Source organism: Cydia splendana, chromosome 8 (assembly GCF_910591565.1).
Source record: "Cydia splendana chromosome 8, ilCydSple1.2, whole genome shotgun sequence".
Taxonomy (NCBI): domain Eukaryota; kingdom Metazoa; phylum Arthropoda; class Insecta; order Lepidoptera; family Tortricidae; genus Cydia; species Cydia splendana.
In genome coordinates this window covers 9,911,351-9,923,025 of record NC_085967.1, presented here as the reverse complement: position 1 = coordinate 9,923,025, position 11,675 = coordinate 9,911,351, and the positions used below count along the sequence as shown (strand labels likewise).

The window sequence follows — 11,675 nt, the reverse complement described above, 5'->3', positions numbered from 1 at the left end:
GGTACTCAGGTTTGGTGCAACATAGACATACGCTGTTTTAGACATCCGACTCATGATGATCTCTTGGTACAGCAGTACCCAAGATAGAGCTGATGCTGAACCCTGGCAGTACCTAGTGGAACTCAGGTTTGGTGCAACATAGGCACACGCTGTTTTGGTCATCCGACTCGTCTTGATAAGCACTTAGAAGAGTAGTACCCAAGATAGAGCTGATGCTGAACCCTGGCATTACCTAGTGGAACTCAGGTTTGGCGCAATATAGGCACACGCTGTTCTGGTCATCCAACTCGTCTTGATGAGCACTTAGGAGAGTAGTATCCAAGATAGAGCTGATGCTGAACCCTGGCAGTATCTATTGGAACTCAGGTTTGGTGCAACATAGTCACACGCTGTTTTGGTCATCCGACTCGTCTTGATGAGCACTTAGGAGAGTAGTACCTAAGATAGAGCTGATGATGAACCTTGGCAGTACCTATTGGAACTCAAATTAGTTGCAACATAGGCAAACGCTGTTTTGGTCATTTCACTCGTCTTGATGAGCACTTAGGAGAACAAATTATATGTGTGTTTATATGCGGAGCAGCGTGATTACCGCCAGTAGGTGTCCAGACGGGATAATTTTTCGCTCAATTGTGTGGTGTGGACGCAAAAATAAATTCAAGGACATTGGCTCGCTGACCCAAATTATGTAGGATAGCCAGTTGGCTTCCTTACAAAAAGTACTGGCCGACCGTATAGGATGTAATTAGCGCTTATGAAATTGTATATTACGTGTGGATGATATTGGCAATTTGATTTTGTCGTCTGGACACGTTTTTAATGGACAAAGTAAAAGCTGTAACAGACAGGCGTACCGGACAGCGACCGGGGTCCGTTTAGTATATTTCTTTCTTGTTCTCATTTATAGCATTACGTACCCACTCGATCGAACATGGAACAAGCGTCGGACTGGATCAAATTCGCGGTCCGGTACGTTTAGGTAGAAAAACTCCGCGAGCCCTTACAAAGCTCTGCTTTTTGCTAGTTATATCTTCTTACTAACAGCCTCAGTTAAACGGTACGTACCCTATATATTCCTACCCTAGGTATATCCATGAATATCTAACAGGGCGTGTAAATAACAGGTAAATGACTGGTCATATTTATCAACTATACAAACATTTAATGGGTATAACTTATCCTATCCAGTAATACTTATTCAACATCACAGATAAATACTTAGGATGATACGTATACCATTCAAAAATTCCAAGATTATAATATTCAGTAATTAATCTTCATTTATGGACGTAAACCGGAGGATTTTTACTGCACTTTCTGAAAGGAAAAAAAAACAAGTTTTTTAAGTTACATTCAGTCCTGTTTCGGTATTAGGTTTCACAGTAGGTACATATAATAGTCGAACACCCATCACTCAAGTAAAAAACGTGTGTGCTACTCTGCAGCGGCGCCACCATAATGAATACCAATGAATTATATGGTGAAATGATGTACCTTTTAGGTACATCATGTACGTATAATGTTTATGGCTGTACCTGTGATAGGAAACGAAATAATCGGCATTGAAAGTGGCGCCGCTGGGGAGCATACTCCCCAGCGGCGCCACACAGTACTCATAGATAGAGATGATATAAGCTATTTTTATCTTATGTAAATTGATGTACTAATGCTGCTTATTACGTACCTATTGAAAAAAAGAATTATTTTGCATTGATTAGTGATTTTACATTTTAATTCCGCGTTCCACCTAAACGGTATGAAGAGAGGCGCGCGGGTGAGCGAGATGGAGATAGAAATTCTTCCCGCGGGACCGCGCTCCCGCGGCCCGTTCCGATTTTCAATAATAAATATAGTTGGTCAAGCAGATCTTGTCAGTAGAAAAAGGCGGCAAATTTGAAAAATGTAGGCGCGAAAGGATATAGTCCCATAGAAAATTTGAATTTCGCGCCTTTTTCTACTGACAAGATTTGCTTGTCCATCTATATTTTTGTTATTCCTTTCGTTATGTTTCTGTGTCTGTCCTTCTGTATCAAAAGGAAAATTATATTAAGTACGTTGTATTTTTTTAAATTTAAAAGTATATCATTAAATAACATTTTCTGTATGATAGTTTCAGATAAGAATTATATCTTGTTTCATTGCGATTTTCAGTAGTCGGGTTTTAGTTTTTGAACTTATTTTTATCAATAATATTTTTGTTTTGGCTTTCGTTATATTTATGTGTCTGTAAAAAGAAAAATATAGATGGTCAAGCAAATCTTGTCAGTAGAAAAGGCGCGAAATTCAAATTTTCTATGAGAAGATATCCCTACGCGCCTACATTTTTCAAATTTGCCGCCTTTTTCTACTGACAAGATCTAGTTGACCAACTATATTCGTTTTACGAGGGGGCAAAGTTATTGTTTAACCTCTCGTGCTAATATTGATACCCGAGCAAGCGAAAGATTCCAAAATTATATAAAAAAGCAAATTATTGGTGCAAATAATGGAATCTTGAGCGTTGCGAGAGTTTTCGCGATACAACATTTTTCACCACACCAACCCGACGAAAATACTAATGTAAAATATCAAACAAATTAATAAATAAATATCATAGGAAAGTTTTACACAAATTGACTAAGCCCCACGGATGATAAATATTTAATAACATTAATTTGATTTTGTTTGATACCGTCATTTTAGCCAACTTAGCCTGCTTTTTTTACAAAACACGAATTTCTAAACAAAAAATAACACATCATACGACTTTTTATGCTCAGCACGTCCATAGTGATCAAACGCATCAGTTTAATTGAAGAAATTTTTTTAAATCATGTTTTTACCCACTTTTTTGGCGTTTTAGAGGGCGGGCAAAGATATCCGGGGTTTGCGCCAACATTGCTCACGTCAATTTGGTGTTCAAATACAGCTCGTATGTATGATGATGACGTCTAAAGGGGCCCACTGATTAACAGTCTGTCGGACGGTATCGGCCTGTCAGTCGTTCGGAACTGTCCAAATTTTGTTCTAACTGACAGGCCGATACCGTCCGGTGGACTGTTAATCAGTGGGCCCCTTAAGGATTAATGGTTTTGGGCAATCCTACCGTTCCCTGATAATAACTTGGCGACAAGTGTAAAAACTTTTGAATAAATTTGGTGGGCAATGTTGCCTACCCGTTTTTGGCCATTTCCATACAAGACTCACCTAAGCATTTTACAAAGGCTAAGGTTGTCACTTTAGAGAAAACCTATAGTTTAATGGACTAAAATATGAGTTTTGCTGTAGTTTTCATTCGTTAAAGGGATAAAACATCTAAATAAAGGATAATAAGACCAATCAAATACAGTATATAATTATAAACTTACTTTAGTGTACAAACATAACCTTCGCTTACTTGCGAGATTGGGTAAATCTGTCAAAAGTCACAACCCTAAGCCGTTTTTGGTGGTGGGCAATGTTGGCATCCATAGGTCTGTAAATTACCGGATTACATTGCCCACCGCCAAAACTTTAGTGTCTTTAGGCCTTTTTATATTAAACCTCAATGGACATAATCTATGCTTCATGTTTAATAACTGAAACCCGGAAATATTTGTCTGTGTTCTCATTTTTTTTCTACTTGCATTCATTTTTCAACAAGTTTTGCCCGCTGAAATTTAACCTATATTTGACAACTCGCTGAAAATTCCCAAGTCAAGTTGTGCACATGTTTGGTATATAGTTTTGTCACAAATTTAACCTATTTCCTTTAAATATTTAATAATTTAACCTATTCTTTAATGTTTAAAATTGTCGTTTTGGGCAAAGTTTCCCCTGGTGGCAAAGTTGGCTATAATGACGGTATTTACATTCAATATTTGCTTCGGGTTGGTGTGGTGAAAAATTTTGTGTTTCACTCGGAGGCAAATTTTGTTTAACCCTCGTGCTTTAAAACCCTTGCAACGCTCGCTCTCGCTACGCTCGTGGTTCAATTTTGGAATCTTTCGCTTGCTCGGGTATCAATATTAGCACGAGCGGTTAAACAACAACTTTGCCCCCGAGTGAAACAAATAACTATTATTATTGAAAATCGGAACGGGCCGCGGGAGCGCGGTCCTGCGGGAAAAATTTCTATCTCCATCTCGCTCACCCGCGCGCCTCTCTTACAATTCATACCGTTTAGGTGGAACGCGGAATTAAAATGTAAATAAAATCACTAATCAATGCAAAATAATTATTTTTTTCAATAGGTACGTAATAAGCAGCATTAGTACATCAATTTACATAACAATACAATTGCATACAAAAAAATAGCTAATATCATTTCTATCTATGAGTACTGTGTGGCGCCACTTTCAATGCCGATTATTTCGTTTCCTATCACAGGTACAGCCATAAACATTATACGTACATGATGTACCTTTTAGCTACATCATTTCACCATATAATTCATTGGTATTCATTATGGTGGCGCCGCTGCAGAGTAGCACACAAAAACGTACGATTGAAACTTCTTGATCGAGGCAAATTACTTATGTAGAAGTAAAAACCGGGCAAGTGCGAGTCGGACTAGCGGACGAAGGGTTCCGTACCATAATGCAAAAAAAAAACGAAAACTAGGTTACGAAACCCCGGTTTCGTAGGCGGCCGAAGGGAATCATTGCATGCAATCAGTGGATTAAAATTAATGTAATGTGATTTGCAGAGATGAGGCAAGCAGCGAAACTGGCTAATTATTATTGTATTTTATAGTAAAGCATATAATTACCATTGTTATTTCCGGAAATATGGTGCTAAGGTTGAAATTTGCGCGCGACGTAGCAGGGAAAGTCGCCAGCGAGCGGTCGGCGGGCGCGTTCACCAGGTGGCTGTTGAACAGCTCGTGCTGGTACTGTGGCGCCATGCCGTTCCCCACGTAGTTCGCGAACGACAGCTCTTCCGACATGTTGGGACCCTTCTTACTCTGACCCTTATTCTGCCAGAACAGGTTAGCATCGCTCCACTCCTCCGTCTCTGTCACTTTAGCCCGCTTGTTTTGATACTTTTTACTTTCCTTCTTGGAACATTCCAGTTTGTGCTTCGTACCAGATTCTCGTCTAGAACTCTTGTAATTAGAAGGAACTTTATCTTGGAAGACCGGGTTACCGCGCATTTTGAACTCCTCGTATTTATTGTTGCTATAATTGCACTCCGCTTGGTTGTAATCCATAAAATCTCCAGTAAAAGGAGCACTTGTGTAGCTGCCAGTCATTATATTGGCGCTGCCTGACATAAAGTTAGAATAGAATGAATTCGATATAGTATTAGTGGTGGCATTGTATAATGTTGTTCCGGAAAATTGTTGGCCAGTGTAACTGTTGTCGGAATAATCCAGTATAGGAGGGAAATGAGAGACCTGAGCCACACTCGTGTCTTGTGAGGTATTGAAGTCACCGTACTTTTGGGACGGGGCCATAAACTTTGGACCGATGTGATCTTGAACCTTCTGTGTGCAATTGCCACTTCGAATTAATGCTTCTGCAGAATAATTATTCTTATGAACCTTTGTGCTTTTATCGGACTTATTTGTTTTTGGTTTCTGTTGCGAAAATTGGCCCATGTTTTCATAAGAATGCTTTGGATCGTTAAAAACATAACACGGTTGCGGTAAATTAATTTCAACGCGTGACGACATTGGTTTACGGTTGACATCATTAGGGAATTGCGCATTATTCTGTTTTGGTGCGATCGTTTTCAGAGTTTCCGTAGTAGAGCCATGATAACGTGAAGTTGCATTGTCGGATGAACGGTTCATGAGTTGCGTAACAGATAAAAAGTTGCCACAGTTCTGAATGTCTGGCTGGACTCCGATTCTATTTGATAAATCTGCATTTTTCTTCTTGTCGTGTGGTCCTAAAGCCAGATCTCCGACCAATGTCGGTAGATTTATAGGCGGAGGTTCAATGCTTATCTCCGTAGTGCCTAGAGGTCTTGTCGACGGCCAAACCTGAAAATCTTCCTGAGCAGGTTGAGCTGCAAAATTATGTATAGCAATGGGGAAATAATTTCCCTCGTGTTGGTCTTGCTTTTTAGAAGCGTGTTCTACTTGACCATATGGTTGTTTGTGAGGTTCTTTCATTTCCGTTTGTGGTGGTGGGTTGCAATTGTTTTGCATTGGCCGCAGCTCGGACGTCATCCAATTGATATGCATTTTATTTGGTGACTTTTTGTTGTACTTCTCAGGTAATTGCTGCCTAATGGCTTCATTGGGGGGTTTCACAATATTTTGCAAACTGGGATCCGGGATAATTTTGGTTTCATATTGTTTGGTTACAGAAGGTTTTATTGAAGCATTCGCTTGGGAGTGTTCTAGATGGAGATAATTCTGGTGTTTATTCAATGTTTTAGAAGCACTACTATTGTTATAAAAGCACATATCTTCCGACCATAGATTCGTAGGTTGTGGAGTTGAATAAAAGCTTGTTATTGTTTCCGCAAACGAAGCCATGGGTTTGGTCGATGAATCTTTTTTACTGGAAGCTGATACCAGCGGGACGTGGAACTCTGGGTTGAATGGGTTGTAAGACGAAGAATATGTGGGGGCTGTCGCGGTGGTTAGGATGTCTTTACTAAACGTGTTGGAATTTGTGGTGCAATTTACGAAATCGAATCCTTTGTGCGACCAACCGAGATCAATATCGTATGTTAATCGAGACGATCCAATTTTCATAAGGTTATCCTCAACGTTTGTGTAGTCTGATTTATTTTTACTGTATTTCTCCATTGCACACGGATAGAGCCCGAGGCTATTAAATTCGTGCCCCGAAGCGATACTGCTGGTGCTATAAATAGTGCTTTTGACAGCGTTGAACGGATCGCTCTTGTAAAATAAGTTACTGTTGCTGACGTAGGATGACGACTGGCTCGGGATGGACTTGCTTATGCTGCAGTCAAAGTCTAGGCCGAAAGTGTCAGACTGTGTCGTTGTAATTATTAATGATGGCATTGGTAAACTCAGGAACGGGTTCTCATTGGACGGATTTGACGCTGCAACGGAACTAGAGGTTTTCGCTACCGATTTGCTGAGGATATTATTGTCTAAATATTTATTTTGTGCTGATTGTTTTTCAGGAATAGCTGTTGAGGTAGGTTGTTTATGTATTGGTTTTGTTTTGACGTCATTATTAGAGCTAGGTTTTACAAAATATATCTCGTTTGGTGCAGGAGGCATAGCTATTTGTGTGCTAGTGTCTTTGACATTAGTATGAACGGTGTTGGAAGCGTCTTCTGCAGGACTGTCCGCGCGATTGCCACTGACGAGAGGGAAAGACATGAGGAATGCAGCGGTAGGAGAGGCTGCCAAGAATTCCTCAGCTAGCTCTAGCCGAGCATTTCCACCATCTACTCCACTCTCACACAGGGAAGTATCTAGAATATTTGGTAATTTATTTTCTTTGTCTTTATCCTCCACTGAGGTTGATTTCAAAGATATGTTTACTTCTTTGAGGATTTCATTTCTATTCGTTTGAACAGGTGGTGCAATCGCCTTTTGATTTTCATTTAAATTTACCTTTTCAACAGTTTTTATTGTGATGGAGTTTGATGTTTCTCCTGTTTTTGAAGTATTAATAGTTACTTTATTGTTTGCAACACTAGTTTCGTCCTCTTTCTTTTTCTGACTTTGGACAACATTATCATCTACAATTGAAGGTTTAAGTTTGGTTATTGGATCTTTTGAACATTTAACTTCTGTATCAGTTACTAACACTTCTTTTTGTTTCACTTTGGGTGGATTTTCATTATTTTTCAAGTTAGTTTCATCAGTGACATTATTAGTTTGTTTCTTATTTACTGGTTCTTTAACAGTTTTGGGTATATTTGGCTTCTTTTTTACTTTTTTAGTGGTATCATTTTTAGATTTGGAGTTCACTTTTTTTGTTTTTCTTGCTGATAGTGGTCGCGAGTAAGCAGATATTGGTAAAATGTTTACCATGGTGGTTTTAGTTGTATCTCCACCTGTTCTATTCACTATAGGTACAGAAGGTTTATTTAAAGTCTGTATGTTTGGATCCACTATAACAAAAGCTGGTGGTACTGCTGGCAAGAATAATGGTCTTTGGGGAAACAGGTATGGAGCAGCTGGCAACACCACAATAGTGTTTTCAGTTCCTGGAATTTTAAAAGATATGTCAGATTAGGACAGGTTAAACTGTTAGACCATTAATTAATCTCTTTATGAAGCTATCTTTATGTAACAATTTAATAATGAAGCCTTTGTTTAACACTTTCGCAACCAGGCAAAATTTCAAACAATACCCCAGAAACCGATAGTACTCGCTAGTCGGGCAACGACGTGCAACTCAATGCCGCACGCCGCGAACCCGCTAGTCGGGCAAGCGGCGGACGCTCGCAGGGCTGTGCCAAGTAACTTTCGTATAAGTACGTGGATAAAATTAAATCTGCTGTCTCATCTGTTTAGGCTCCCCGTTTTGTTCTTCTCCTAATTCTAACTCCTATTGATACATACCCGTGTATGCAATTTCACGTAACCAACTAATAAGAATTTTTATTTTGTAATCGCATTAGGTAAAGTAAATAAAAATACAAAGTGAAGTAATAAAATATAATAATCAACTGTACCAACTTTTCGACCACATAATAATCAGAAGACTTACAATTTTTTCTGTTAGTGGCAGTGGCAGCCCTGAGGTAGTGAAGATGCAATGCTTGCCCGCCTGTCGGGCACTTCGGCGTCGCGTGTAGGTTTATAGCTCTTGCCCGACTAGCGGGTATGCCGGCATCTGAGTAAAGTTTACGAGTGCCCGAGAGTCGGGTACGCGGTGTCGAATGTGTTAAGGTATAAAATAGTACTTACTTTTTTTGTCATTTATGGTTGATTTAGGCAATATTTTCGGTGGTTGTAGAGGTACTTGTTTTAGTTTCAGTTTATTATCTTTCTTTGATTTTCCTTCCACTGTAACATTGGTTGTTAGAATTTGCTTTTCCTTAAGAGCTTTTCTTTTTGACTTTTGTAGCATTAATAGTTTAACATATTTTCCGTCTGCAACATATCATAAAAGTCTGTTAGTAAAATGTGACGTTTTCAACCAAAAGATACCATTGTTGGTTGCCGCTAAGGTTGATTTCAAGTTGAAGCTATATGGAAATAACGCCTTATTGACAACCAACAATAAGTACCCTTTTGATTGAGAATGGCACAAATACTATAATTTTAATTTTTTATATTGCTGTAATAAAAACTTACTTTGCATTTTTTTACTGAAGCTTGTATGAACTTGTGTTGATGCGTCCTTGGATTTAGGATTCTGTTTGCTTGCTTCAATTTTTACTTGAAGAGCTAAAAGTTCAGCCTCTGAAATAATATTGCAAATTAATATGGTGCATAGATGCATACTTCATTATGATAACCACACTAAATATAACAGATCCAACCTTATTGCGCTACCCATACTATTTTATACCATTTTCTAAAATAACATAACTAATAAGACCTACTTTGATTGTAGATGTCAATAAAATAAAAAAGCCTACTGCACGTCGCTGTACACATGCAGCCTGTGGGCTAATTACACGCAAAAAACATACAGTGCACTCCGCGTTCAATACAATAACGCGTTCCGGGCAGTGATGGGGCTGCCTCGCTACTGTAGCGCCTCGGGCATGTTCGCGGCGGCACACACGGCGTGTTTTCATACCACGATGCGACTGCGCGCCGCGTCCTTGGTCCAGTGGGTGCGAGCCAGCCCCAACACAGTCCTGTCCTGGCGATTATCGCGGACAGACTGGACTGTCCTTACATCATGCACTGCTGTGACAGGCATGTAATTAAGACTGGGATAGGATAGAATAGGGACTACGTAATTTGTAGCTTTTATTGTTTTATTTAATAGTTGAAATTCAATTTTAATTTTAGTTTATATTTATTTTATTAGTATTAATTAATAGGAATTTTTAAATTATTATTTTTGACAATAGTACAGTATTTTTAGGAATGACATACATATTTATTATACAACTGTTGACAACCAATTATGAGCCTTGTAGCTTGAAATAAATGAATTTTATTTATTTTTTTATAAAATAAATTATTTGTATTTTGTACTTTATTTTGGCCTTACTGTGTGGTTATTATTGTGGTGTTATGGGCCTCTGTGAGTGTAGAACTAAGTCAATTTGATTAAAATTGTCCCATATTTTTTTATAACAGAATACTTTTATATTTTTTTTATAAGTGAATATTATATGCATATATGCCAAATGGTGAAATTGTTTAGGTGGGTTGCAGCTCAGTAAACTTTGGGAAACCATGGTTTAATGAATTGTATTATCAAATCATGATATCAGGTGATATCACACATACTAAATTAAGGTTTATGCTTTATGGTGTGTATGATCTGTACCTTAGCATGATAATTAGGGCCCGGAATATTGGGCGCTACAATCTGCACCCAAAATTCCAGGCCCCAATTATACTGTCTCAAATAGTAAATGATTATAAATTACTATTAAACTACTTATTTACCACTAGCCTACTTTGTACTGAACTATATTGTATACCTATGTAACTATGTACAACTTATTGTGTGACAATATTCCCATGGATGAAAAAACTGTATCCTCATAAGACCCACCATAAAAAGTATTCCCATTTTTAATTTAAACCTTGTTCTATAAGTAAATTGGAATGAATATTGTTTTTTAATATAGAAAAGCTACTTTAACTGTTTCAGGAAAGGTTCAAATTAGATTGCAATGAATATGTACATTTCAATGTACATTTAGACTTGCGAGGGTATAATATAAATTGTGTTTGTTACCTCTCCACTTGACTTACTCAATTGTGTTTTTTCTTGTGCACAATTTGTGAGGCATGCTATGGCTTTCTGTACAATTTCAATTTTAGGGTACTGGACATTATCTGAATCCTTGTCCGATGGATTGTCGACTTTGTTGATAGCTTTAACAGCTTCACCGAGTTTTGTAATTGCATCATTAAATTTGTTACGCCTTTGTCTCTCCCACTCGCGGCAACGGCTGAAAAGAAAAAAAAAATCAACAATTAAGTACGATTGCATGTAAATAAAAAGTAAATAAATGATAGCACTGTAGGTGATATTGATGATAGAGACTACGGTTTCAACACTAACCTTGGTGTTCGAGCTTTTGATGTCGTTTCCATAGTATGAATTATGGTTATTCAACTATTTTGTTATTACATAGGGAAGCTGTGGATTGTATACACGAGTCTTTAATAATATTATAATATACTTTTGGGCGATTGCAATAACAATGTCATCCAAATACTGTAGACATTGTAGTCTGCCTGACAGTAGTGACAGTGACATGGACAGTGATCTGTCATACGAGGTATAATATCCAAAACACGTCAAATTTATTCTTTAAAGTACCCTCTACATTCATTGAAAGCCAATAGACAGGCGTACCGAACCGCAAACTAAATATTCTAGAACTAGGGCAACCTCATTATATGGGACCGCGATATTGGTCCAGTCTACAGATATATCTTTATCACTCTCACTCATAATAGTTACGTCCTTAACGGACGCACAGTGAACCACTCGATCGTACACCTATAGGACCGTACCAAGGTCCGGTATACCCGTCTATTGTTGCTTTTACGCAGCCATACAACATAAAGGTGCGTACACACCAAGCCAACGAACGCCAACGAACGTTTTTCAGTGTTGGCTGTC

General features: G+C 38.3%; 1 protein-coding gene across 1 annotated transcript; it reads right to left on the bottom strand.

Annotated features, from left to right (window-relative positions):
- Positions 1-1,141: 1,141 nt before the first annotated feature.
- Positions 1,142-11,252, bottom strand: LOC134792800 (uncharacterized). The gene is made up of 6 exons (XM_063764151.1): positions 11,109-11,252; positions 10,796-10,995; positions 9,206-9,313; positions 8,816-9,001; positions 4,730-8,109; positions 1,142-1,317 (listed from the first exon to the last, which is right to left on the bottom strand). Exons 1-6 carry the CDS (start codon positions 11,138-11,140, stop codon positions 1,306-1,308), a joined length of 3,918 nt encoding a protein of 1,305 aa, XP_063620221.1. The 5' UTR covers positions 11,141-11,252; the 3' UTR covers positions 1,142-1,305.
- Between the last annotated feature and the right edge of the window lie 423 nt (positions 11,253-11,675).

Coding starts and splice junctions, on each gene's coding strand:
- LOC134792800 (XM_063764151.1), bottom strand. CDS start 11,140: ATGGAAACGACATCAAAAGCTCGAACACCAAG. Junction 9,314..10,795: donor ACAAGAAAAAACACAATTGA/GTAAGTCAAGTG, acceptor ATATTATTTCAG/AGGCTGAACTTTTAGCTCTT. Junction 9,002..9,205: donor CTTCAGTAAAAAAATGCAAA/GTAAGTTTTTAT, acceptor GATATGTTGCAG/ACGGAAAATATGTTAAACTA.